Source organism: Paramormyrops kingsleyae, chromosome 14 (genome assembly GCF_048594095.1).
Source record: "Paramormyrops kingsleyae isolate MSU_618 chromosome 14, PKINGS_0.4, whole genome shotgun sequence".
NCBI lineage: Eukaryota > Metazoa > Chordata > Actinopteri > Osteoglossiformes > Mormyridae > Paramormyrops > Paramormyrops kingsleyae.
Window position 1 is genome coordinate 18,882,949 of NC_132810.1, and position 26,491 is coordinate 18,909,439.

Genomic DNA, 26,491 nt, shown 5'->3' on the forward strand with positions numbered 1-26,491 from the left:
TTAGCTTGAATATACGTCCAGGACAGGGCCCTCTAAATGAGGCTTGCCGAGTCCCAGTGAAGGACGGCTTGAGAACTGAACTCCTTCACCCTTCTAACTGTCACCATTCTCTGGCACAGATGCAAGTGAGCTGCGGCTTGATGACATTCTGAGCATAATCTTTTGTCTGTGGATCTCTGTTTTTATTATTCCCAGTCTGGCATTGACGTTAGCACTTGCACGGCTTATTAACTGTGAATTCGTATCATTTCAGCTAAATAGTACACGGTAAACGCGTCTAGGACCTGGTAATCTTCCCTTCTGGCATGTAACTACCCTGCCTCCACGTCGGCTGTTTCCCCCCCGTACTGCATGTGTGAGGGTTCGGTGGGGGGAGAGTGGGTGTGAAGCTATCCAGCTCATGCTGTAATCGGCCAGGAAAGCCCCTTGGCAGGATTGGGGGGGGAGCGGGGGGACGTGTGTATTAAAGCCTGTGATTTGTGTGTAGGTTACGGCATGAATCTGGTCTAGTCATCCAGCTCTCGTGGTGTTCCTCTGATCTTCCAAGGTGTTATGGGTAAAATGCCTGCTTTCTGTCAGCCACCCCTCATTTCCCCCTTACTTTTCCACCCTCCATTTCTGCAAGTTCCAGCTCTGGCCAGTTTCTGTTGCCAAGTGACACAATCTCTGTCCTGGTCAGGACCCTCAGCGGTCTCATTCATGTTCTCTGTACCGTAACCAGTCAGCAGTTGACCAGAAGCTCTCCCTATAGGTGCCCGTAATTTGTCGACTCCGGAAAGCCAAGATTTATATTTTGCCGTGAAGAATTTAAATACATGTGCGTACAAAATACAAAAGGTACATTTTGACTCCCAGTCCCATTTGTGTGTGTTTTTTTTTTTTCTTCACTACCAAGGATAGTCCCTCTTTCTGTTTTCGGACCCTTGGATTATTGCCATTTCTCCAAAACACAGCTGACTCTCTTGGTGGAGACCGGGGGCTTTTCCATGAGGTGACGTAGCGAAACGCCGGCTCCGCAGGGGGTGCTGGAGTCGCCAGTTTGGGTTTCGTCCCTGTGGCCTGTTTGGCACCGCGCCGTCCCCGGGGACCCACATGACCGCCTAAACACCCTGTTACAAAAGCCACACTTTTCTGCCCTTCACGGTGCCGCTGCCAGGCCACGCGTCTGTCTACCCGCTGCTTGTACGCGTCGGCCTGGTGGGATTCTGGGACTGCGTTTGGCCTGAGTGGTGTGGTGACATCCGCTGGTCTCTTGCAAAAAAACCGCTCCCCCAGCTCCACAATTTTTCGCACGTGTCTGGGACCTCACTCAAAAAGATACTTAAGCTTGCTCCACAATAACTATTTGTGGCCAACAGGGGACCTCAAACATTGGGGGGGGGGGGGGGGCACGTAAACGTGTTGTTTGAGCAGCAGTAAATGTCGCTGTCTGTCATGAATAATACGACTGCAGTGATCACCACAACCCAGCTGGAACATGGAATTATCCCTCCCCCTTGGTGCTTTCATCGCCTGTCATATTGCTGTTGGGTGGGTGAACCGGGAGACTGTGCTACTGGCTCAGGCAGGATTCTTGAGGCTAATGCTGCGTTCCATTTACCATCGGAGGTCGGAAGTCCGAACTGGGAATGACGTCACACCCGAGTGAACCGCGTTCCAGTACAGCGAGTCAGAAAGCCATTTAGCAATACCAGAAACCTGTTTCAAAAAGCAGGACTTCTTGTCGGGTTTAAGGTGCCTCAGGTTAAATGGCCTTCATTCAATTGCATTTAGCCCAGACTACCTTAAATCTGACAAATTATCTGGCTAAGCGAGAGATCCTGCTTACTGAAACAGGCCCCACTTCTAGCCCGGTTAATTTTAGCCATTGTTAGCGATATCCGTTGATGATGCGTTAAGCGGTATTTCGCGCATACAAACAAGGTAGCGGTATGTCCGCAGATAGCAGTTGGACGCTACTGTGTCTACGGCCAATTTAATGACAAATAAAACATAAGTGCTAATAAACAGAATATAACCACACCTTTCACTTCTGCTGCCATCTTGAAATTTGAGGTTGGGGTTGCAGAGGTTCCGCCGACTGAGTCAGGATTCTGACTTCGGGGTTGTTTGTCGAAATTTCCATGTAGAAACTCGGAATTTTTTACTTCCGAGTTCTAATGGAATGTAGCGTTGCTTCAGAGTTTTGCGAACCTCACGCACAGTCCTTGCTAATTTTTAAACGGGGTATGTAGTCATGGTCATTTACGCTGCATGCCCAACCTGCTGGGAGCATAACGGGCCCTTTCACCAAAAACTGATCCTTTGCCAAAAAACATAGCCGTCGGATCACTAAATGGTAGGATATGGGTGACGCCACTGAATTTCTTTTCAGTCCCGTAAATGAGATGGAATGTTCTCATCCTGATACCGATATTTAGTTAGATATTTAGCAGATCACATTTGCCAGGGGGTGGGGGCGCTTATGTGAACACGCACAAACCCAGAGTCAACTCGCCGAGTTCGTAAACGCCCTCATATTCTGTGTAACGCCGATTGCGCCAGTAAGGGTTTTTAACTCTGCTCCCGCGAGTTAACTGTGTGTAATACTCACCTCCCCGGTCTCGCAGTGCAGGCAGGCAGCGGTAACGGCGGCCCCGGTAAGCCCCCTCTGCTCCCGCGAGTTAACTGTGTGTAATACTCACCTCCCCGGTCTCGCAGTGCAGGCAGGCAGCGGTAACGGCGGCCCCGGTAAGCCCCCTCTGCTCCCGCGAGTTAACTGTGTGTAATACTCACCTCCCCGGTCTCGCAGTGCAGGCAGGCAGCGGTAACGGCGGCCCCGGTAAGCCCCCTCTGCTCCCGCGAGTTAACTGTGTGTAATACTCACCTCCCCGGTCTCGCAGTGCAGGCAGGCAGCGGTAACGGCGGCCCCGGTAAGCCCCCTCTGCTCCCGCGAGTTAACTGTGTGTAATACTCACCTCCCCGGTCTCGCAGTGCAGGCAGGCAGCGGTAACGGCGGCCCCGGTAGGCCCCCTCTGCTCCAGCGAGTTAACTCTGTGTAATACTCACCTCCCCGGTCTCGCAGTGCAGGCAGGCAGCGGTAACGGCGGCCCCGGTAGGCCCCCTCTGCTCCAGGCCTGCGTTAGGCCATGTGTCCTCAGAGCCATTTCTACCATGTGCCACTAACTCCGGAGCCAAAATGGCTGCCTTAAATAGACTAGCCAGATCGGTGGGGTGTTAACTTGGGGGGGGGGGGGGGGGGTTGAAATGGAAACTCTCCCAAGGTGTTGCCATCTGAACTGCCGACATCCTCGACCGTTAAAAAAATAAATAAGGGGGGGGGGCAGCAAGTAGAGAAATTCCCTAAAAAGGCCAAAAACATAAAGGCTGCCGCCGTGGCGGCGGGGGCCCCGGGATGTGGCGGCGGGTCGCCCTGATCCCGTGTCGCGGCAACCCAAGGCTGGCTCTCCGCAAAAGGACGTTTTCGTAATGGCCGCGATCAATAATTCAATGTGTATTTATAGGCTTTTAAAAAAAGCGAAATGAGCTGCCCCCCCATCACCATGGCGATAAAGGGTCGTCACGGTGACGCGAAGGCCTTATTGCGATCGATTTGAGTCGTGCTATTAAGCTGCGTAAGTGCTCAGGTAATGGCCTTTCCGCTGCTCAAACTCGCATACAAATCGTAAAATAACAGGCTTTCGTTTCGTTACTCCACTATTTCATTTGAGTTGTCCTTTATCCATGATTGTCGCCTAATGTAAGCTTAACCATTTTAACCCCCCCCGCCCCACGGAGTGGATATTTTGGGTCAGGTGAGCGCAGCCCACTGTCGGTCGGGCCGGCAGATTGACCCAGTCCATGGACTCCAGCCAAGCCTGGAAGGGGAACCAGAAAAAAACCACATCTGTGTGTAACCTCCTCCATGTTTCCCTTTGAAACTGTCTTGGCTCGTGTCTGGGCGGCCGAGACGGACTCCAATCAGGGACCTCAGCAAGGAAGTTAGCGGTTTTGTCAAGAAAACGATGTTGGCAGCTGTTTTTGTGAGCAATTCAGTCTAAGTTTTGCTGCAGTTAGTCAATGGGGGGGTGATCTCCAAGAATCTGCCCCCCCGCACACACACGCACACACACATACTTTTGACCTCTGGACCAACCAATTAAATGTAACCAGCTGGTTGTCTGAAGTAACGCGATTACACTAATTAACACCGGTAAGATCAAAAGGTGACTTATTTTAATCCCATTATCTGTTGCCAAATCAGATTATGGCCCATCTGGAGGCCTGGGAATCCATGCCTGGTGTCTGATATGCATTAGCTGGAGAAGATGATTGGCTGACCCACCTGTCATTCAGAAAGCTGCATCAATCCTATGGGTAGTCACTTGGAAGTTGTCTTTGTGAACGACCCTTATGATTGGCTTATGCAATGAACTGGATCTGAAGGCTGTATAGAAGGGAGAAAAATACTGAAACTTCCATCTAGTCAGGCCACTGTTGTGTGCCACTGCAATAGGGGGTTTAAAATGCATTTTATGAATTATCGTCTCATTCCTGTGTAAGAAAGGTCACTGTTTTCATAGAATGGGTTAAGGCGTATTGGGTATCAGATGTCTGAAAATGATTGGAAGTTATTAAAACTGTGCTTTGGAGATGGTGTCTGATTGGCCGGTGCTGCTGCTGGCTTCGGTGTGGCTGCACAAGCAGGTGATGCTGAACCCCGGCTTCATCTCACCACTGTCCCCTCTGTGTGCCCCCAGCTGCCCGTTCCTGGCATCGTCGCTTAGCCCCGCCATCCCGGCAGTAGGGGGCGTGCTCTTCCTCTTCGTGTTGGGGACACTGCTCCGGACCAGCTTCAGCGACCCCGGGGTCCTGCCCAGGGCCACACCCGACGAAGCCGCTGACCTGGAGAGGCAGATCGGTACGGCCCCCACCGCCATATCTCAAGCTGACTCATTTACTCAGCACTGTTGCTCTGACTTCCTGTCACATGACCTGCATGTTTTTTAGGGATGATCAGCACTGGGTTTTTCCAATCACAGGCAAGCCATGAGACCCTGCATCACAATGGTGGCATTGCGGTCCCCCCCCCATGTCACATGTCCCCTTCAGCGTCTGTTTGGTTAGCCATGTCAGCAGGTCACCATTTACTCGTCTTGCAGCCTTTAGAGAAGCTCGTTCACCCCCCCCCCCCCCCCGAAGGACAGCGTCTGGCAGCTCTGTGGGACGTAGGCGTCCACACAAGCGTCAGCATCAGCAGCCGGATCCCTCCGCCACTGGAACCGGAAAGTTGCGACACACTCTGGGAGTCTCGTTTCTGTTCAGATGAAACTCACCCCCGGTCGGTCTCTTGATCGGTCTTGTGCTGAGCCGGCGGGCAGTGGGCTCCTGTCCCGGGTGGTGTGCAGATCTGGCTCCCTGATGTTCCGGTCTCAGAGCATGACGCCACAGATGGGACCTCGGACTCCATTCTGGTTTGGAACCTCGCGCTTGTGGCGCCTCGCTTGGAGACCCGAGGCTGTTCCCCCGTCAGCCTGGTGCTGCTGTGGCCTCCGGCCCCCGGCGAGCCCCCTCTCTTTGTGGACGCGGTTCCTGGCCTGCGAATGGCTCTGTGTGTCTGCGTGCGAACGTGCCAGGTGGCTAAAGGATCATATCTCCTTGTTCTCTGTTGCCCAAACCACTGCCTATTTGTCCAGTATAGGATTCCTTAAGCGCAGCAGCCGTTGTACATATTCAGAGCTGAACACTGGGGCTGCTCGGTATATGGACCTTCTGTCGTGACCCGGGTCCATCCTGGACCTCCCCACACTCACGGCAGGCGCCGCACCAGGTCCACCCTGCTGTGTGTCGCTGGCTGCTGGTGCGTTGGTGCTTCTGTGGTGATGGGGAAATGGTGCCTTTTATCTTCACACCTTTGGGTGTTTTTAAGGTCTTCTCAGTGCTGTGTTACATTTCCATGCGTGATTTGCCGATACGGTTTGGGTGGGGGCTGCTACTGATGCATGATGGGAGTCTTAGCTGAAAGACAGGGTGTCACTCTGGTTTTCCGGTGACAGGCAGTTGGCTTGTGCAGTGGAGATGTTTGTGGGCGAGACCCGGTCGACAGAGGAATGTGACCCCCCCCCCCCTTATATCTCTCTCTCTCTCTCTCTCTCTCTCATTGTTTGTCTGCCTCTATTTGTTTCTCTCGTCCGTCTGCCTGTCTGTCTCTTTTGGCCTGATGGTGTTCTTGATTCAACAGAACACATGTCAGGTTGCTGCGCACCAGTGACGCTGGGGGGCGGCAGGGAGGTGTGAAATCAGCCACGCCCCCTCTGCGCCACTCCAAACAGCATCTCCTGCCCGATTGGTAGACTGACAGGGGATGTGTCATGTGACTGCCATTAACAGTCTTATTTCTTTGATGAAATTCACAGTAAAAATGTGAAGGATAAATTGGCATTAGATTCTCACAAAGTTGCTTCTTTTAAGCTAATGAACGGCAAAAAGAAATGTTCCGGAAAACTCCTCCAGATGTGTGGCAGCAACCTTGTGCGACCTCACTGCTAAGGTCAAGGTCTAAGCAACGTCTACCTGGATGTAAATGGAGCGTCAGAGCACAGAGTACCTTAGAACCGCCTGGCAGCGTAGGCCCGGGTAGCCATACTGTCCTGTCCCCCCACCCCCTCTCCGGGGTGCGTTTTAACTACCCTGTCACGCATCTGTGATCTTAATGAATGTAGTCTTGGGTTTTGGGTTATGGAGAGTTTCTTTTTTTTTTGGTTTTTTTTTCCTCTCCTCCAGAGGGCAGTAATGGTAGTTTGTTACGGTCATGACTGGCACAATCAGATCCCTCTACCAATGCGGCAGTTTGCCGACGGTTATTAACTAACAGCCAAAGATGGCCTTGACAGTGTCAGCTGGAAGGGACACAACTTCAGGAAGGGCTCCCCCTAATGGCAGACCGTGGGATCACAGGCACATAGTTATCGCATTCTTATTTTTGGTTATCCAAGCATCAAACATCTCGTAGTTTCGTGACTAGGCCCTGTCCTTGGCCACCCCATTTCCCTTTATTCTGCTCGACGACTTCTCATGCAGACCCGGGGTCGGTCCCGGGGAGCCCGATGGCCCACTCGGAGCCGTATTGGCGTTCTTCAGGCAGTGCGCAGAGCGAGAACGTCGTTACGGTCATTTAAAGCCTGACGAAGGGTGTGATGCTGCTAGACCAGAGGGAGGCCATGCGCTCGCGTCAGTGACCAAGCCTCTGCAATCTGCGGCGCTCCGCTGGGTCTGGGCCGGGCGCCAGGCCCGCCAGTATCAGAACCCTCCCCCCCATGCTTTGGTACAATCCTGTAAATGATGCTGGGGCCGGCCCACGTTCTCCGGCATCCTCGTGGGAAGCGGGGGAATACAATAAGCAGAGAGCCGGTTATTTGCTTTCGGGCTCTAATTCCAAGAGTCTTGTTGCCAGGGGTTACTGCATCTGTTTGTGGAGGAAAATAAATCGGAGCGTGTGAGCGAACTCTCCTTTCAGGGACCCCCTCCCTGCAGAGACCAACAGGCTTTCAGGATGACTGGCTTCTCCTGCTCAGTGTGCGTGTGTCCGTCGTGATGAGCGGGCAGTGTTCTAAGGGGACTTTTGTCCACTCCCCACCCCCCCCCCCAAGAGGCTTGCTTGTTTTGGCTGGTCTCTGAGACGCATCGTTTAGCAGAACACATGCTGCCTTAACGAGGCCCAAAGTTGTCTTTGAAGCCTGTGCCAGTCTTTTTTTTTTTTCTCCCCCCCCCCCTTTGGGGGAGAGCGGGAACAGACCGAGCAGTTTGCCTAGCGTGCTGTTCGTAATCTCGGCAAGATTGGCCACCGAGATGAAATGCGGCCTCTTTATCTGCGCCTCTGCCCCCATGTGACCCATGTGAACGACCTCTATCCTCTGCCTCAGAAATTTGCCGCTTTGTGTCTTGCTTACATGAATGTGGCATTAACAATCATAATATTTATCGGTGTCGTGTTTTATGTTTATCTGCTTGGTAGAGCAGTCGACGCACACAGGGGGTTTGAACTCCCTAGTAGCTTGTGTGTTCATATTAAGTGAATTGCTAACGTTTAATTCTATCACCTGTGCCAAGGTGAGAGAAGGTAGCAGATGTCCTTCTGGAGGGTGACCGGGGTGCTGAAATTAAAGTTAAATTGTAGCCCCCAGTTCTGTGCTCAGTCTGGGCACTAAGTGGCTCAGCAGGTGAGGGATCTGCATCTGGAAGGGTGTGGGTTCAAATCCCATAGATGGCAGACTAACTGTATCACCCTTGAGTCCTTGAGCTTGGCCCTTATCCCCAGCTGATTGGGGGTCTGCTGGGTGCTGCTCCCTGACCTCAAGCTGTCCTTGCTTGTTTTTAAATATATTTTACCCCCCCCCCCTTCCCCCTGCCACACAGTTTACACTGGGATGTGTTTTGGGTCCCATAATGTTACAAGGGGTCTGGCTGAGTGTGGCAGGGAGGGGGCGCAGCGAGGTCTCTGCGAGGGGTGGTGTGCTTGGTCTCTATCATGGGGGTGTGCTGAGGGGCTGTCCTCAAATGCCCCCACTCCTACACTGATATTCGGTCCCCCGCCCCCCCCCCCATTTCAGCAGCCTGCCTGCTGTTTATCCTCTTCCTCCTCACCTCCAGTCACCTCCCCCCCCCCCCCCCCTGCCAGCACCGAAACAGACTATCTAGGTAGAACAGGCAGGAAGCGATGGTTTGCTCTCCAATTTCACTAAATGAATTATAGATTTTCAATGGCTTTAAGTGAAGATGCTTTGGCTGATGCCATTGGCTGTCTTCACTGGCTGGGAAATTGAAGCTGTCTGTCCATGTGAATGTGGGAGAGCTTCGGTGTCGGAGCTGCAGCCCTTGATCCAAAGCGACAGCCATCGGCCCGGCCGCCTACGGCTTCGTCAGGACCGCAGCGTGACCTTGCACTGATTTCCCTGTGTTCCTCAGCATGTGTTGGCACATGCCGTTTGTCACGGGCTCGGACAGTGATTTGAAGGGGGCTGCTGTCATTATGGTCTGCATGTGAGAGTCTGTAGCTAAAACAGCCCCCCCTCCCCCAAGACACCTGACAGCTCCCAGCATCACCTAAGCACCTGGTCGCCGTTGTTCCGCATCCTCAAAACGAGCCGTCATACAGACACCATCAAAAGTGCGGCCGATGTCATTTTTGTACCCGGCAAACTTGCAAAGCGATCCAGGCTTTGTCTGACGACAAGAAGCATCTGCGTCTTATTTGCTTGATTGTCACGTTTCCGAGGTGCCAGAATCGAGAACTGCAAGAATGGTGCGTAAAGGAGGGGGCGGGAGAGAGTCTCGTCGCATCCGACCGCCGCTGCAGATTTCGCATTTACCTCTGGTTTGATGAGATTTGCAGAATGACTTTCACAGGTCAGTGCATGAGGAACAGCAGGCGAGTCGTTTAGATTTACAAATGATCCCGTATTTCAACCTGTTTATACAGTATGAATATCTCAGAGATTAAGTCCGTGCCCCCCATCCTCAAGAATACAACACCAGTGCTCTTGTTGGATTAGAAATGGCTGCCTTTAAGCATTGCACTGTGACCTGAATTACTTTGACTCATTACAATTCATTCATTTATTGGATACTTATGGACTTGCGGAAAGGTTGCAGTTTGGGTGCCTCCTGGGGTTTGAACCCACAACCTTCGTGGTGTTAGCACAGCGTTGTACTTGCTGCTGTAGCAGCTTTTCCCCCTTCCTTAATAAAAAAGGTGCACGTTGGCAAAGGTTAGATGTTTATGAAACAGACGGGACGCACCATTGATGCGTTAGGTAACGGAGTAGAGGAGTGTTCCGCCTGTGTTTGTGTGTGTTGTCTAAGATGTATGAGTCAGTAAGGGGGCTGGCTTGTAGAGGGGACTGGGGTGGTCTGTCTGACCCATTGCTGGTGTGTCTGACTGGGGGGGGGGTGGGCTGTGCATTTTCTGAGTATTTTTGGCGTCAGCAAGGCATGTTTTGGGCTTAGGGTCTTGAAGATTGGAGGCATTTTGATGTCCCAGTGGGTCATTGCCCTCCCATTATGCCCCAGACGGGGCGGTAATTGGTGGTGGATGGCGGAACACGTTGGCAGAGCAGAGGGGAGAGGCGACAGGATGACACAGATTTCGGGGGGGGGGGGGGGGGTGCTGGACTGGAGAAGAGAATTAGATAAGGAAGGAGAAAAATGCTGGTTTTGCCTGGACGTCTATGGATGTTTCCATCACTAACCGCCCCCCACCCCTCATGAGGGGGATATTTATTTATTTATTTTCTTCCAATGGCACCACTTCCGGTGGATTCCGTCCGCCCCCCAGGACGAAGGAGGTGATCATCAACGGGCAGACGGTGAAGCTGAAGTACTGCTTCACCTGCAAGATTTTCAGGCCGCCGCGTGCCTCCCACTGCAGCCTGTGCGACAACTGCGTGGGTGAGTCTGTGAGGGCCAGCCAGCAGGGGGCACTGTGGGCCGTGTTCATAGCTCAAGGACCCTGCTTTAGTGCCTAATAGGGGAAACTCACTATTTTAGCACTTTTCGCTGTGGCAAAATATCCATCTGTATGAAATAGCTTTGTATAAAAGCAATGTATGTAGTAACGTGTGCGATTGCATGTCATAGCACACACCTGTCACACGTGTTCAGGTACGTGTAGCTGTGTCTTACCGCATGTACTTATGGCGTTGGTAGATGAGTAAAGTGCTGTTTTCTGAGACATGCCTGGATGCGCCACGTCGACGTCGTCGTGCGGTGGCTTAGCCGTGAAAGGCAGAGAATGGCCTCTGGATCCGTAAAGGACTTCCACCCTCACAGAAGCCCGGCGTGCTCTGGGTACATTTGGCGTAAACACACTGCGGTCCTGGAATTCTGTATGCTGGTGGGTCTATGTTTAGTAACGCGACTCGCGAGGTACAGGAGAGGCGTGTGGGTAGAGCGTCCCGGTTTGATGTGAGGCTCCCCCGCTCCAGATCTGCCCACGGAATTGTGGGGGGGGGGGGGCGGACTCTACATCCTCCTACCTCAATTATTAGGCAGGAAGGTTTCCAAGGTCCTGGGCATGATGTCACTGTGAGGAGTTTCTTATGGACTGACACCATGTTTTCCAGCCTTGGCTGGTTGCTCTTGAAGGCGACGTTAATAATCACCATCATCATTATTGCTAACAACAATTCCAGTGTCGTGAACTAAGGAACTGTCATCAGCCTTATTAAGTGTTTGAGTTGCCTTTTCTGGAATGTGTTCGCTTTTATAAATCAGAGCAGGATTATGGAAGCTCTGCTCTGTTACTTTCCCGTAAGCTGGTCCATCTAGTCAGTGCATCCAATTTACACGAGCTGCACCTCACGTCAGAATCCTTGTGCCCTGTGCTTTACAAGCATGCGCTTTCGTTGTGCTTCTTTATCTGTGAGGACTGCTTGGCCTGGAGAAAGGGGAGATCAGGCTGTCAGATGTTCCTCCCCCACACCTGACTGGATGTGGCAGGTTAAGGAGGGGCTTGGTTGTCAGCATAATCCTTCCTGGTATAAAACGACCTCTGGCGGCGCTAATACAGGTTGACGTGCAGGTTGAAACCCTCAGTACCTGAACGGCGTTAAAGCAGCGCTTAGAGCAGATTTTTGGAGCAGGTCACCATAGTTTATCATTTCTTTACCTCCTTTTAGTGCCAGGTGTTGGTGTCGGAGGCTATCCTCATTCTGATTAGAAAAGCACTCAGCCCAGAGCAGTTATCTGAGCGTGAAATGAACGTGGGCCTCTGCTCGTAATGGCCCGCTTCTGTCCTGCAGAACACCGTGTTGGGTTAACGGATGAGAGCAGAGTGTCGGGCGAATGGGGGTCAACTCGCTCAGGGTGAGGCAGGTTACAGTGCCGATCGTGTTCAGGTTCTGGGACTGACGTGGGGCTGTCATGTTCAGCCTGACAACGTTCATGATCCACGTACCAGCTGAGAGTTTGGATATTGAGATGGGGGTGTTCACCCAGTTGTCTTCACGTCTTGGTCGCTGCTCCTGCGAAACCTACACGAGTGATCGTTGGATGAAACACTGGGGCCAAATGGTGGCATGAAGCTCTTCCAGGTTTGTGAGCTTCCATCTGAGAAGACAAGAGCTTCCACTCTACCAGGCTTTCCTGATCTTGTCCAAAATCTGCTCATCCTCCACAGAACGGTTCGACCACCACTGTCCCTGGGTGGGCAACTGCGTGGGCAGGAGGAACTACCGCTTCTTCTACATGTTCATCCTCTCGCTGTCCTTCCTCACCATTTTCATCTTCGCCTTCGTCATCACGCACGTCATCCTGCGTAAGTAGACGCTTGACTCGACTGGTCGACAGACATTAAGTGGGGCTTGTGATGCGTTTGGTCCATGTACCTATGTATGCGGGATGAGAACAAAAGTGTGTGTTAGGTAGGAATTTTTGGGGGGGTCTGGAGTGAGCCCACTCAGTTCCATTCCTGATAGTTATTTGTAGTGCCCCTCCCAACATGGTTCCCCTAAAGCACTCGTATGTTAACTGAAGGTTGTAGGTTCAAATCCCAGTTACCTCTTGTCTCCCTGAGCCATGATACTTAACCCCAGTTCCAACCGAATCTACAGCTGTATCATTTCATTCTTGAGCCTCTCTCCTGGGAGCTCGTGGGGGGATGGGCGACCTTTGTTTTGCGTCCTCATGTCAGCATTTGTTTATCTTCCCGGTGCTGGTAACCTTTTGGGCAATTACGGCATTAATAAATTCGTCTAATGTAGCGCGCCGTCTGGCCTGTTGCCATGGCTCCTGGTTTTGGGGTAATATCAGGTCTGCCCCTCACCTCTTCCCCTCTGTTGTGTGTAAGGAAGGGATGCGTGCGGGAAGTAGAGGGTTCTGTCACCGGTTTCCTGAAGAGTCGTAGGTGGCCAGTTCGGTCAGGGATTCGGGTCCTAAGTCATTGGTGCTTCACCCTCTTATGGGGGCCTTTTCCTCTCCATGTGGCCACTGTAAAATGATGTAGTGAGAGTCCCGGGCCCAAGCAACAGGCTAGAGTGTGTGTTTGACTTTTGACATTGTCCTCTCCTCTTGTGCAGGGTCCCAAAGCATGGGCTTCCTCAGTGCCCTCAAGGACAGCCCTGCCAGATATCCTTGTCCAGCTTGTGGAAGTGTGTGTCTGTGTCTGTGTCCGTGTCCATCCAAATCAGGCACTCACCAGGTCACCTTTGGGGCTACCACAGACCCCAGGGGCTACCACAGACCCCAGGGGCTACCACAGACCCCAGGGGCTACCACAGACCCCAGGGGCTACCACAGACCCCGGGTTCCCCTCATATCACATCCTCCCTTGGGGGCCTGCACCCCCATACTGTTCTCTATGTTCCTGCTGAGTCAGGAAGGACGTGCACTGTCACACCGTGTCCCTTCAAAGGGGACGTCTTCTTTGAGGGGCTGCTCCAGTCTCTGTCCTCGGGACTGTATACTGTTCCATTGGATCGCTTTTCTCGTTTAAAATAAAAATAAAATAATGGAGAGTATCATGTATCATTTTTTTTTAAATAAACATATTGCAGTTTGAATTAGATGTAGTTTAGCTTTCTCAAATTTATCCCTGCTTAAGGCTTTTCATAGTAAGATGGTCCACTCGTTTTATCTTGAACCTGGAAAACGCGACATGATCCGGTGTTTTCCAGCCCCTCCGCCATTTCCTTCCTCCTCCGCCCAAAGATGTGCTTGTGTTTTGTTGACGGCCATCATTTCACCCCCAGCTCTGACTGGAAGTGCTGCAAAGGTCTGCTGTTTTGAGGGGGGTCGCGGACTCGCAGGCGTTCACTCACAGCGCTCATTTTTATCTATTTTTCTCTACTCCTGCATTTTTTGTGCTTATTTATACCTTTTTTGGGGGGGGGGGGGGGGGTTGAGATTGACTACCCAAGAAACGTTCCGAAATTAGATGTTCCGGCAATTTCCTGTGCAGCCCCTGCCGATGTTCTTAAGGATATGAATAGGAGCCCTCCTCAACAGAAAATTACCCTCCCCCCCAAATGATGCTGTTAGACAACCATGTGATCCCACCCTCCTGCTGCCGTCTTCGCTCGACAAGAGCCAGTTTTGTTGACTATCATAGAAGCGTCACATCTGTAGATATGATGTCTGTCTGGTGCCTTTAGGAGGTGACAGCAGGTGACTAGGCATGCAGGGTAGCAGCTGCGTCTGTCTGTCTGCGTTTGTATGTCTGTCTGCGTTTGTATGTCTGTCTGCGTATGTCTGTCTGTCTGCGTTTGTATGTCTGTTTGGGTGGGTGTCTTCTGCTCCCAGTATTTTGGAATCTCTCCCAGTTTGCGCGTCTGTTCCTCCCTGCCTTCCCTGTTGACGCGTCCTTGACTCTGCGGCACCGTGTTGGAGGTGGTGGTCTGCTTCTTCTCCGTGTGGTCCATCGTGGGCCTGTCTGGATTCCACACCTACCTGATAAGCTCCAATCAGACCACCAACGAAGACGTGAGTGTCACCCGGTGTTCTCTGTTCAAATTACGGGTTACTGTCACAGCGAGGGCTGTGTTAATCTGTAATGTACATCTGTAATTACAGGGTTAATAAGGTACCCACAAGGCTCAAAGTTTTTTATTCAGCTGTATTGTAATTACATATGACCTTTTTTTTTTTTTTTTAAATTAGTGCTTTCTGTGACTAATATTAGTGTGACTGAAAATAAGTATTCCTTCTGTATTATCCCACAAACTGAATTTCTATGTAGCCTAAATGTTCTTTCAATTGATTTTTCTCTCTCCTAACCCCCCTCCCAGATTAAGGGATCATGGTCATCGAAACGGGGCAAGGACAACTATAATCCTTACAGCTACGGAAACATCTTCAGTAACTGCTGCGCTGCTCTTTGTGGGCCACTGCCGCCCAGGTAATTCTCGCAGCTGGGTGACCTGTAGGAGGCGCCAATGGGCCGTTCTTCCCCTCCAGTGTCGACATGTACTGTACAGACGAGTTCACATACAGGTCACTGGAGTGCTGACCTGTCAGTTTACTGATGCTGTGGGAACTGAGCTTGACCAATCAGCATCGTTAATGGCTCAGCATGTTTTTAGTGAGCCAATTAAGTGGGGTGCCTGACCAATAGCGGGTGGGGATGGGTGGAGGTTTGTTTTCTAAATCGAGAGGAGCCCACACAGCCTTACAGTGCCCCTGTAGACTGAGCCTTCGTGGAGAATCATCGCATAAGTCCCTTAAGTGAGCATGTGAAGCACTTAACGCTACACAGACAGAGAGATTCGGTGTCGCTGACGACATCAACCCCCAGGTCATTTCTCACCTTTTCCTTGAAAAAGGCCGAACGTGCCTGGTGTTTACATGCTGTCTGCCTGTGCAGTTTGGCTGTCCTGAGAGACTATCAGGTGACCCTCCTCTGGGAGTAAAACTATACTCACAGCGCTCAGGTAGCCGAACAAGTGCCCCTGTTTCTGGCCGTTTTCTCAAGCGCCTCACCGTGGGAACACTGGGAGCACTGGGAGCGCTGTGGGACTTAAAGGGTCATTAATGATCATTAACACGCGGAGGTGGGTCGTATGATGCTGGTATGCATGATCTCACTCCAGTTTGTAAAACGAGGCCCCTGCTTAGCAATGTATACCTGAACCACACACAAGCACTACAGGTGGATGTCTTGGGCCGTGATTGGCCGTTTTTTTTTTTTTAGATGCCTGAGCTTGTAGTTCTAATGGCTGTGACCTCGGTCCCCTCTGTTTCCCCAGCCTAATCAACAGGAGGGGCTTCGTCCAGCCAGACACGCCCCAGCCCACCCCTCCGACCAATGGGATCACCATGTACGGGGCCACGCAGTCGCAGAGCCATATGGTGAGTTATGCTCCTCCCTCCTGCTGTGGACCAGCGTACTGACACTTGGGCCGCCTCAACCCCCAAGATGCCCAGTGGCATTTCTTCTTTTGACCCCCCCCACCCCCATTTGTGTGTCCGTTGCCTGTGCTGTAATTGGCCTGCGTTGAGACTGCATGCCCACTTAACCTGGAATCCTTATGCTAAAAGCTTCACTTACCGTTGCCCTTCGCCGTTGCCCTTCACCGACGCCCCCTGTGCAGCCTATCCCCAAAAATAAACAAACCCGTCGGACTCGCATGGTCACGCATATCTAGATAAGCCAGCCATAAGTGAAGGGGCGTGTCTGCTCAAGGTCGGCCGGGTTATTCGCATATCCGCTGCGTTTGTGCCCCGATGGAGAGCGATGTAGGCGGGCGAAGACGTGTGGCGCTCTGCTGTACCACTGTGACACCGTTCCCTGCCCAGGGGGAGGAAAGAAGGCATGAGGGGGAGAGTGGAATGCAGGTAGAGGGATGGAAAGGGGGTAAGGGGCAGAAAAAGGAGGAGAGGGAGGGATGGAGAGAAAGGGAGAGGGGGACAGTGTCTGAAACTGGTCGAAAGGCACTGTCACCTTGGGATCACATGCAACAAATGTTACTTTCTGTTTGGCTGGTAGGTGGCTATTAACCCCGTTTAACTCGGTCAGCTATGAACTCCTCCGTCTGCCGGTGCGTCGTCCATTAATTCTATGTAAGGGGCCACCTTGGAGGGTGTTCTCTCTCACTACTCAGCGTGAGGAACGTGAGGTGTGGCGCGTAAATAAGTCTGGCCAGCAGATCGATCTTTCATTTTCCCCAGAATAAAAAAAACGATGTATCGTTGTCCCGCTAATAAGATCTGGCACGTTTCACCGCCGGCACCGACGGGAGACGCAGGCAAAAGCTATTCAGTCTTATTGAGGTACAAAAATAATACCATCTGCTCTCCATTTTCTGCTCTTCTGCGTAGCTTCCATGTTCGCGCCGGTGCTTGTGGTCAAGCAAGCAGCAAGTTTATCACTGCAAGCAGCAAGTTTATCACTGCAAGCAGCAAGTTTATCACTGCAAGCAGCAAGTTTATCACTGCAAGCAGCAAGTTTATCACTGCAAGCACCTCCTCAGTAGTGCCTCCGAGGCACTGAATCAGAGTCCTGATGATCTCGCTCACACACACATGCATACAAATACACACCAGTTCTCATTCTCTCTGGGTTTTTCACGTGATACATGACAATGTGGTCAGCCGCTATATTGGGGGGGGCATATTTGCAAGCCGCCCTGGTGCGCCTGGTTATAAAATTCTCGCACTGTCTCCAAAAATGGTCGCAGCCTGAAACCCTGTGGAACCACACTTTTTGATTTTGATTTTTTTCTACACCACGTGACACACACACACACACACACACAAGCCAGTGCAATGGATTGTCTCTGGGCACACGTTTTCCTTCTGGCCTCTATGACATGTTCGTGTAACGTTACGTTAGACAGCCAATCTCCTTATGTGTGCTTATTAGCTCACAGATGCTAAGATTTACCATTTGGATATTGGAATTTGGCTCCGAAACATAATTAATTTTTCGGTCCTCGATAGTATTGGAGCATTGTGGTCCGTACCCAGCCCTAGTCCCAAGGCTGAACCAGGTATTATGTCACATTGGTGGGGGGGGGTTTTATTTGTCACTCATTTAAAACGTTTTCACAATGTTCTGCACGCTGCATTCCCCTAGTCCACTCGCCATGGCAACCGCTTCCACATGACCGTGGCTCTGATTCGTCGGTGTGATACGTAACTAAGGGAAGCGTGACACCTTTCTGTGGGTGGGGGCGTGGTTACAGTAAATAATGGTGACAGTAGTGCATTCCCATTGCTGGGCACCATGACCTTCAGCCACAGTAAGCTCTGAGTAAAAGATGCATGCCTATTGACCCCCCCCCCCCCAAAAGGCCACTGGCACCCTCTTTAAGAATAACACCCTGTCTTGGCAGCTTACGGTGGCTTATGTGTGTTATGATCCCTCAAAGCTCGCTCGGATTTATCAGGGGCAGGAGAAGCTCGGGGCTCAGATGAGGCTCTGAATGTTCCGCTCGCGTCTGTTCGAGGGCCACAGAGGACCGTCACTGACAGCGTCTCGACCCACGGGGGCTAATTGAATTGCGTTTGCCTCGTTAACTCCGCCACCATGTCCTTACACGGTCCTGAAGATCGCCTTTGTTCAGAGACCTGGCAGCAGCCCCTGCGCTGCCGTGCTGCGGCGTATTTCATTCACGCGCGATAGTTCCGTGCAGTCGTACGCGGCCTTCCAAGGTCGCCCTGGTTACCAGCCATGCCAGCTTTCATTGGCCAAGTCTGAGGGGGTAGCTAACAATTGAGCTGGACAGACGTGCGAGCTGGCGGATGAGTAAGCGTGCAGTCACACCGCCGTGGACGCTGCTGCCGTGCGCGCGGGTGTTCTTCATCACTCCTGCTCTTGTCTGCCCCCTAGTGGCACGATGAGTAATTGACACTCCAGCCTCTCCTGGCCAACTCGCTCATCCTCATGTCGGCCTGCTGAAGTCCCGTCAAACTTCCGGTTTTCTTTCTTTCCTCCCGTCTTCCCTTATGGTTGATTCGTTTTAATTGTAGCAATGTGTGAATTTTTGGAGTTTGAATAAAGTTTTTGTATTTTGAAATGTGGGATTCCATTGCTGTTTTCTAGACAGGCCTTGTGTAATCGAGTAACATCCTTTAATGGGAAGATTCTGTCTTGCTGACTGGCTGATTTGTGCCAGATGACTCTACTTGGTTGAATGTTTTTGGCTGTTGGCATTTTAACTGGTTACTAACCACTTTTCTCCTTTCTCTTCCTTCATTTGCCCCCCCTCCCGCCCCCTTCTCTGCCCCTGGTTCTTCTTACCCCCGTCCTTGTCTTGCATACCCTAACCCCATCATGCATCCCCCCCGCTGCCCCACCCCCGCCTTCAGTGTGACCAAGACCAGTGCATTCAGAGCACCAAATTCGTTTTGCAGGCCGCTGCCACGCCCTTGCTGCAGAGCGATCCCGTCGTCATGGGCGACGAGCCCTCGCTGCCGGGCCGGACCTCGCTGGGCACGGCATGTGCCGCGCTGCCCTTGGCCCAGCCCACACCCCCGACCTCCACGCCCAGCCTGAGCTGTGACACAGACATGCACCCCCTGCGTGGCGACCACGTGCCCGAGGCCCACCACCACTTCCTGACCCCTGAGGAAGCACCGTCGCCCCCTGGCATGCTGCCCTGCGGCAGCCCGCTGGGTCACAGCCACACCATGCCCTTCTACAACCCCGCCAGCCAGGACTCCCTGCACGAGGACTCCGTCCGGGGGCTGGTGAAGCTCAGCTCCGTCTAGCCTGCCGCCTCCATCTGCCCCGTGCCACGCCCGCAGACACCCCCCTTCCGCCCAAATCAACCCCCCCCCCTTGCCAAAGCCCCATCTCAACAGACTGAGCCCCACTCAGCCAATACACTGCCAGTCCTCCCAGTCACACGGGTGGGGTGGGAATGTCAGTGGGTCAGCTGACCCTAAACTCGCCCCTCCCACATCTGCAGGGACCCGGATGGCGGTCCTGGGTTCCCAGGAAGGCGGGTGAAAGTGGCGATACCGACTGTGGACAGCAAGTGGCGCTGTGCCCTGTGAGAAGTGGTCAGAAGTGTAAAGCGACGCCATGCTGCGCCCCCCCCTCCCCCCCCAACGCTCCTTTTCTGTGATGGATCTGGTGATGCTCTTTTATAACCCTCCCATGGCCGTTCTTTGGTTTTGTATTTTCTTTGTTTTTTTGACAAATGATGCCCTTCGCCTTTTCTTGCTGCGATTTATCGTGGAGTGTCAAAGGTGATTCCGATAACTGCCGATACTGTGTTGTGTTGCATATCACTCAATCCGCCCCTCCATGTTTAATCGCGATATGGTATTGTGGTGTGCCATACCGGGACTGTGACCCACCCATACACACTTGTTATATTTCCTGTGGATATTAATAAAAAACCACAACTTTTTATTGCCAAACTACTCCAGTGGCATTGTGGAGTCTCTGAATTAAAATGTCTTTTGGCCCTCGTGACTGACCGGGGTTGAACCCGGCTGTCAAGGCGGCGGCAGGGTTGGTTACGGAGTCGGGGCCGTGCGTGGGAGATGATGCTCTTGGGTTTTGCCTTGGAGCACCGGAAATGTTCCGCTGCAGCCGTCAGCGGTCGGTGGCAGGTCGTGCCGCGTATTTTGATGTGTATGCTGCACTCGGGTGGGTTTGTTTCTGGAACCCCACTCAAAATGTCACCCCCCCAGTGTAATGACTGTCTCTGGCCAGCAGGGGGCCCAGCACAAATGCATGGTTTGAGTGGTGTTGAATGCTGCCACAGACCAAACTAATGCATTATTTTAAACCAGTTGCATTTCTATGGAGGGTGTTCTCCTACTTTAAATTATACTGTAAATGATCATTTAAATGACATTTTATAAATGTTTAAATGACAATTTAAATTTTTATTTAGATCATTTAAATGACATTTATTTATTGAATGTTATCACAAAACACCCCACACACATTTCGTCACAATACTGAATCGGTTATGTTTTTTATATTGAGGTTAATGAAAGGTAACAGTCTGTCTTTGTGTAATGTAGAAGCAGGGTTACCTTCAGGAGTGATCTCTGATATTCTTAAAACTGCATGGAGATGTTTGCGATTTTAAGGGAGAGATGGGCGACAGCAGATTGAGGTCAGTGAACTTCCTGCTCTTTGTCAGGTTTCCCCGTGGCTGACCAAATTTTGCGTGTAGAAGCATGTTTTTACAAACACCAAGGGCTGTTTTTATTTTACCAAAAGCCCCAGTTTGCATACTGATTATTTGTTGAATTTTATGTAAATAAACTTTTTTTTGCTTAACTTACCACTTCATATTAATTCATCTGGTCACGAAGGACGCCGGTCGTCATGCCCTTGTGCCTTTTGTGTTTTTGCTGTTTGTTATGCTTGCAGTTGCTTTTCTTCACCTGTAGATGGTGACCAACTCTGCTTAATGAAACTGACGTATCCCAAAAAGCGTGGCCTTCATGCAGTTTTAGTGCTGAAGGAATTGGCTTACAACTATAATTCATGAGCTGCACCTTAAATCTGTGTCCATATCTGGGTTATTGGTAAGACACCCTCATATGTGAGTGTTGTGTAGAATCTTGAAGGCCATCCCTTAGAACTGCTATGGTTCTGTCCCATTGTGGACATGCCTGGGTGAACCTGATCATCTCCGTCCACCTGTTTGGGACCACAGTCTTTGTGGGCTGCGGATAGGAGCATGGAGGAGACCTTGATTAGCTCCAGCACAGGTGGAATGGTCCACCTTGAAGTCAGACTTCACTGTCCCACAGCAACTGGACGTGAGATCCTCCTGTCTGTCGCCTTAGCCTATGGAAAGCCCCTCGTTTTCTGCTTGCCTCCTTCAGCGGAACAGATGGCAGTCTGGAGGAGATGCAGGCCAAGCTGAAGAGGTGACACGGGTCGCTTAGACATGAGGGTGACAGACAAGTGATAGCGACGGCATTAAGTAGGATTAGACAGACTGGTGAGCAGTGAAGTTTGGCATGAAGCAGTCCGCTGGCATCCTCTGATGCCATTCCTGCTGACACTCATGTCACAGGTCATGTGACGCATCACATGGAATCCCAGGACCGGAGTCCTCTGGGGGTAGGTCGACCTTCAGGAGATCAAGAAGCAGAGAGCCAAAGGTACTTAAATTACAAAGTGAAATCTAGTATAGAAAATCTGCTTCCCAGTCCCATGTGGGGAAGCCCACTAACTGGTGTTTTATAACCTTCATCTAAAACCTGATCATATATCATTCAATGATATATGATCAGATTTTAGATGAAGGTTATAAAACGACATTGTGATTTTATACAATTATAATATTATTCGGGGTACTTTTTAGTATAATATCTGCATTTGTGGGTGGAGTGGTGACTGTAAGGCTAGGGATCAGTGCCAGCAATCGGAAGGTTGCTGGTTCGAATCCCGTGAATGCTAGGAGTGATTCTGCTCTGTTGGGCCCTTGGGCAAGACCCTTAACCTGCAGTTGCTTTGTCCTGATTATGACGTTAATCTGCATCCAGCCCTGCAAGCAGGGCCTCCAACTTACAGGGAAAATTCGGGGGTTGGTGGCAGGATTGACACTAAAGCTAATGGAAAATCAGTTCCATTCGGACTTGTGGAGGTATCACCCACCGCGTGACAGCACTCGGGTTCTCATCCCTGAGGTGGTTTGTCGTGTGGCGTAATCAGCGTAGGCTCCTCAACTGCTCCATCTGCATACCTGTTTGACTGAACTGGCTTTCATCGCCAATTTAATGGTTCTGCTGGTGTGGATGCCAGTGTACACAGTGGGGGTTTTTCCCAGAAATATCACTGTAAACACAAGTTTGACATCATTACAGAGGTTTCTTGTCATCTTTGGAAAAGTTCTTGGCATTGTTTCTGTGGTGAGACAAAGGTTGGATTTGCAGTGTGTGTCGGACAATGAAACCCAAATTTTCCCTTCATGGGGGGTATCGATTCTTGAAGTTTTCCAGAGCGTATTTTTAATGTAACGGACAAAACGAGCTCCTGGGGCCAGTGGTCTTCCCAGTAAGCCCAGTTTAATTGCCTCCAGACTGTTACTCACTGCCAGCTGTAGACTGGTCACCAGTTCTTGTTTTGCCTCTGAGCTTTATTGCCAAACCATGCAAAGTCAGCATTGTGGGAGATTAACTGGGAAAAACAATATGTATCTGCTAAAGTTGTATCTTAGCATTTTTGTCACAAAGATCACAGATATTTTCCGTTCATACATTCTCTTACCTTACCTGGACACCTCTACTTGAAAAATAGTGAAATCGGGGACTTGTACGTGGTTGGTGTGGTAAGCGATAAGGCATGGATAACAAATTCATAATGTCAAAAATCAAGAAAAGGTTTTAAAAATTAAAATCCATTTAATGTTTGTGTAAGACCCTTGCTTGTAAAAAGTACTGTGTTTCCTAGGCAATTTAATAATGTTTTGATTGGTAAGATGAACTTCAGGGACTCGGAGCTCAGAATTTCATCTGTCAGAATGATTGTAGTCAACTGGATGCAAATATGTAAAACAGGGGGCTCAGGTTTTTATGAGTGCGAGTTGTAAAAATCTAATGAAAGGGCTCCCAGTGTCGGGTGCGGGGCAGGGCACTGGGGAGGGGCCAAGTTAACTGTAGGTGTGGTGTGTTGACCTTTGACCTTTCTGTGCTTATCCGCATGAACAACTGGGTAGCTCAGTTAATAGTACTGTGTCCGTATATTGCAGTTCAGCAAAGTGCTTCTGTTGGTTATGGAATAATAGTGGAGCAGTCAAATCATTATGTGAATTCGCATAACATTGATAAAAGAGGTTAATACCTGTTGGTTCACTGTCCTCCCCTCCCGCTCCAGTGAATAGATCGTTCCACAGACAGAAAAAGCCTAGCGACTGTCTCTACGGCTGCGGGGGCCCTGCCCCTTTCTGCCATCTGTGACACGTGTGAAAGCTCTGAACACAACCAGCAGTCCGATTGCGTTTAACCCCCTGACCTCCAACTCAGTAGTGAAGGAGCTTGGGTGAATAGGGGGGGGGGGGTGCGCAATTTTATCTGCAAGTAGACGTCTGACTTTCACCCCAGCTGCGGTCCTCAGGGCTGTGAGCGAGGTAACTATGGCAACTCTCTGGCAGGGACGACTGCGTGAGTTCTGGGATTTGCTCATTGCTTGATCTGCCCACAGGTTTGCGCTGTATGGAATGGCTGCCGTTATCCACGGGCTAGAGGGAGGGGGGGGGCGTATCTGCATGCTGTCACGACAGACATATAGCAGGAACCCAGAATACAGCTGAAGTCAGGAAGAGAAGCTCATTAGCTTATGAGCACAAATCTCCATGCATGTCCCTTATTCTCTCCACAATCTTGCAGCCCCCTACTGGTGCATGTGAGGAAGGTAGACAGGCTGCTATTTAACAGTACTTGATATAACTGGTTGGTCTCGTCCTCCTCTTGCCAGTGAAATGTGCCGTAATTATAATAATCCAGCATCAGTCCCTGTTGGGTCCAGGTGCTCTGCAGTGCTCTGCCTGTGGGTTTTTGTCTGCGAGCTGCTTAAGCTGATTTAGCAGCCGGTGAGGATGGACCGTCCAGTACCGAGCCCGTTCACCAGCCGGCCCTGAGGGTGGCAGTCGGCAGCTTCAGACAAAACCCACATCCTGACCTCATGCTGACTAATCGATAGAGGAAATCTGTTGTTTAAATAAGAGTCAAAAAAGCCACATTTTTAGTTGTTTGCCCAAGATGGAACAGATCTTTAAACAACTCTGGAAAAATTGAGACCACTGTCTTTTTTTAAACAAATCTACATATTAAAATCCTGGTTTAACTCTGCTGGCAGAAGGCTACACTGCGAGGCAGGCTGCTCCCAGGCTCAAAACGTATAAAACAGCAGGACACAAGAATAAGGTGAAGCAGGAGACACTGAGAATGGGCCGAAACCAGCCAGGTAGAGGGCAGAAGCGACTTCCTAATGCCAGAGATGACCGTCAAGTTACCCGAAAGTTTCTCATGAATCGTAAGGCGTCATCAAGTGACCTTCCAAAGGAATGGGAAACATTAAGTGCAAGTGTGAAGTGCACTGCTGGGACAGTTCATATCAGGCTCCTAGAAGCAGGACCGAAGTCCCATAAAGGAAGAAAGAAGCCCTTCATTACAGAGAAGAACTAGGCTGCAGCTTGCAAAGATATACATATTATTCACAGACACACACCCACAAATTGAGAAATTACAGAAATAAAAAATTGTGCTATGGTCTCAATTTTTTTCACGGCTGTACATGAGAAGCCTCCTTTTCGCCATATATGGAGAGTAAGGACCCCGGCCGCCTGTAACAGGCCGGGCCTTTAGCAGAGTTATCACGCTACTTCCAACCTAACAGGAAGTAAGTGTTGATCTGTGGGGAAAAAAAAAAGACGAGGGCTGCTGAGCAGCTGTGTCTCGCCTTACTTGGAGACCAGGGAGTGAAGAGAAACGTTTTGCCGAAAAGGGATGAACGCACCGCACTGGTATTTTTACAAGGGAGGTCGAATTCCCTGCTGCTCTTTTGAACTGGGACAGCTCTGATTGGTTTACAGAGGGAGAAAGGCCCCCACCAATCACACGGACAGCTCAGAGGCCATGTTTAAATCAGGGCTGAGTTCAGCTGCTTTCTGGGAAACCAGTAGAAGATTGGGGTTGCAGTGCATTTTGGCCACAGTCACAGGTCAAGATCTAACCACAGACTGTTCATCACAAGCAGGATGTGGTCATACATGATTCCCACTGGCTGGATGGAGAATTTTAGAACTGCAAACAGAAACGTCGCCTTTGTTCAAGATCCAGTTGATTGCGTGAGAGTAATTGAATGACTTAATGATTCTGTCTGTATCTCCAGACCAACACGCACTCACGCACACTTAAACAGTGGAATATTTTCTGAATATTTAAATAGCGTCGTTTTCAAAAGAACTGAAGGAAGGCAGAACCGTGATTTTTCATTTGCCATCAGGTTTCTTATATCCACTACCCCCCCCCCCCCAACATAATGGTGGTTTAAATTTAGAACATAAAAAAATTGCTCAGAATGTACAAAAACTCACATGTTTGTTTGAAAAGGCGATGCAGGATCTTAAGTAGGTCTGGATCGCATGTGGCTCAGCTTTCTGGTTGAAAGAATCCACTGGAAGTTCTGTTGTACGTTGAGGGAGACTCACCCAAATGTTTCCTATTTCACACGCCTTCGGGAAGGATTTCAGTGTGTATCTGTTTTCCGGTCGTGGGAATAGACACCCCTCTCCCTGCCTGGAAGATCTACTAAGAGACAAGGGAGCTGTTAGAAAATGTCTTACACTCATATCCGAATTGATCTGCCGTATCGATACAGCTTCCAAAGCTATGGTAAGATCGTAAAAGCCCATGCGAGGAAAATCACAAAAACGTTACTGCGATGCAGCCCTGGCTGCCCATGCCTTCCGCCCAGAGATTTATTTTAAGCATTAGAAAACAATCTGAAGCCATCAGTGTTTTTGCTAAGTCTCTGGATTTTGGAAGTAGCCCTCAGCTGCTGCCTCTGAAAGCTCGATTTCATATCCAGATGTGTACAGTCCTCCTGGGATACGCAACAGTATCACTGAGAAAGGTTCTTGTTCAAAAGCGCGAGGAGTACGAATTTGGTGTTGCTTAGAAATTTTCAATATTTGGGTCTGACATTTGAAACAGAAGATGACAAAAAAAAAATCTCATGAACATTTGCGCTATCGTTGGTAGCTTGGAACATTTAACCAAAAAAGCATCTGGACGATATGAAACCAATCTAGGGTGAGAGTACAAGTGTAGTAAATACAAGTTAGTTTTTCCCTCCAAAAATACAAAACATCGTGTGAGAAGACTTGGTCAGCAGAAAACCACTATGAAGTTTCGCTGCATGAAAAATAAACCTTTCCGCTGTCTCTTTCGGTAAATTAAATCTAACATCAGTACCAAATAACAGGGGCTTCATCGTGGGCCCTGAGGTGAGGTCATGTTTCCACCATTCATGGCCTGACATTGGTAGTGGAATCTCCCCAATTGTGCATGATTTTAATAATCCCTGCAAATTCAGCGT

At 50.4% G+C, this 26,491-nt stretch overlaps 1 protein-coding gene and 1 long non-coding RNA gene across 2 annotated transcripts in view; one reads left to right on the forward strand and one right to left on the reverse strand.

Moving 5' to 3' along the window:
• The window catches only part of LOC111841883 (zinc finger DHHC-type palmitoyltransferase 14), a 38,817-nt gene extending 18,097 nt beyond the window's left edge, over positions 1-20,720 (forward strand). The window contains exons 3-10 of the mRNA XM_072698763.1: positions 4,740-4,906; positions 10,273-10,425; positions 12,155-12,292; positions 13,053-13,101; positions 14,352-14,454; positions 14,760-14,869; positions 15,717-15,819; positions 18,781-20,720. Coding sequence (XP_072554864.1) covers positions 4,740-4,906; positions 10,273-10,425; positions 12,155-12,292; positions 13,053-13,101; positions 14,352-14,454; positions 14,760-14,869; positions 15,717-15,819; positions 18,781-19,182 — 1,225 coding nt within the window. The 3' untranslated portion in view covers positions 19,183-20,720. The remainder of the gene's footprint in view (positions 1-4,739; positions 4,907-10,272; positions 10,426-12,154; positions 12,293-13,052; positions 13,102-14,351; positions 14,455-14,759; positions 14,870-15,716; positions 15,820-18,780) is intronic.
• A 721-nt stretch (positions 20,721-21,441) lies between these two features.
• On the reverse strand, positions 21,442-25,851 carry LOC140578308 (uncharacterized). The gene is made up of 3 exons (XR_011982402.1): positions 25,488-25,851; positions 22,049-22,228; positions 21,442-21,521 (listed from the first exon to the last, which is right to left on the reverse strand). It is a non-coding gene; the product is annotated as an uncharacterized lncRNA (long non-coding RNA).
• Between the last annotated feature and the right edge of the window lie 640 nt (positions 25,852-26,491).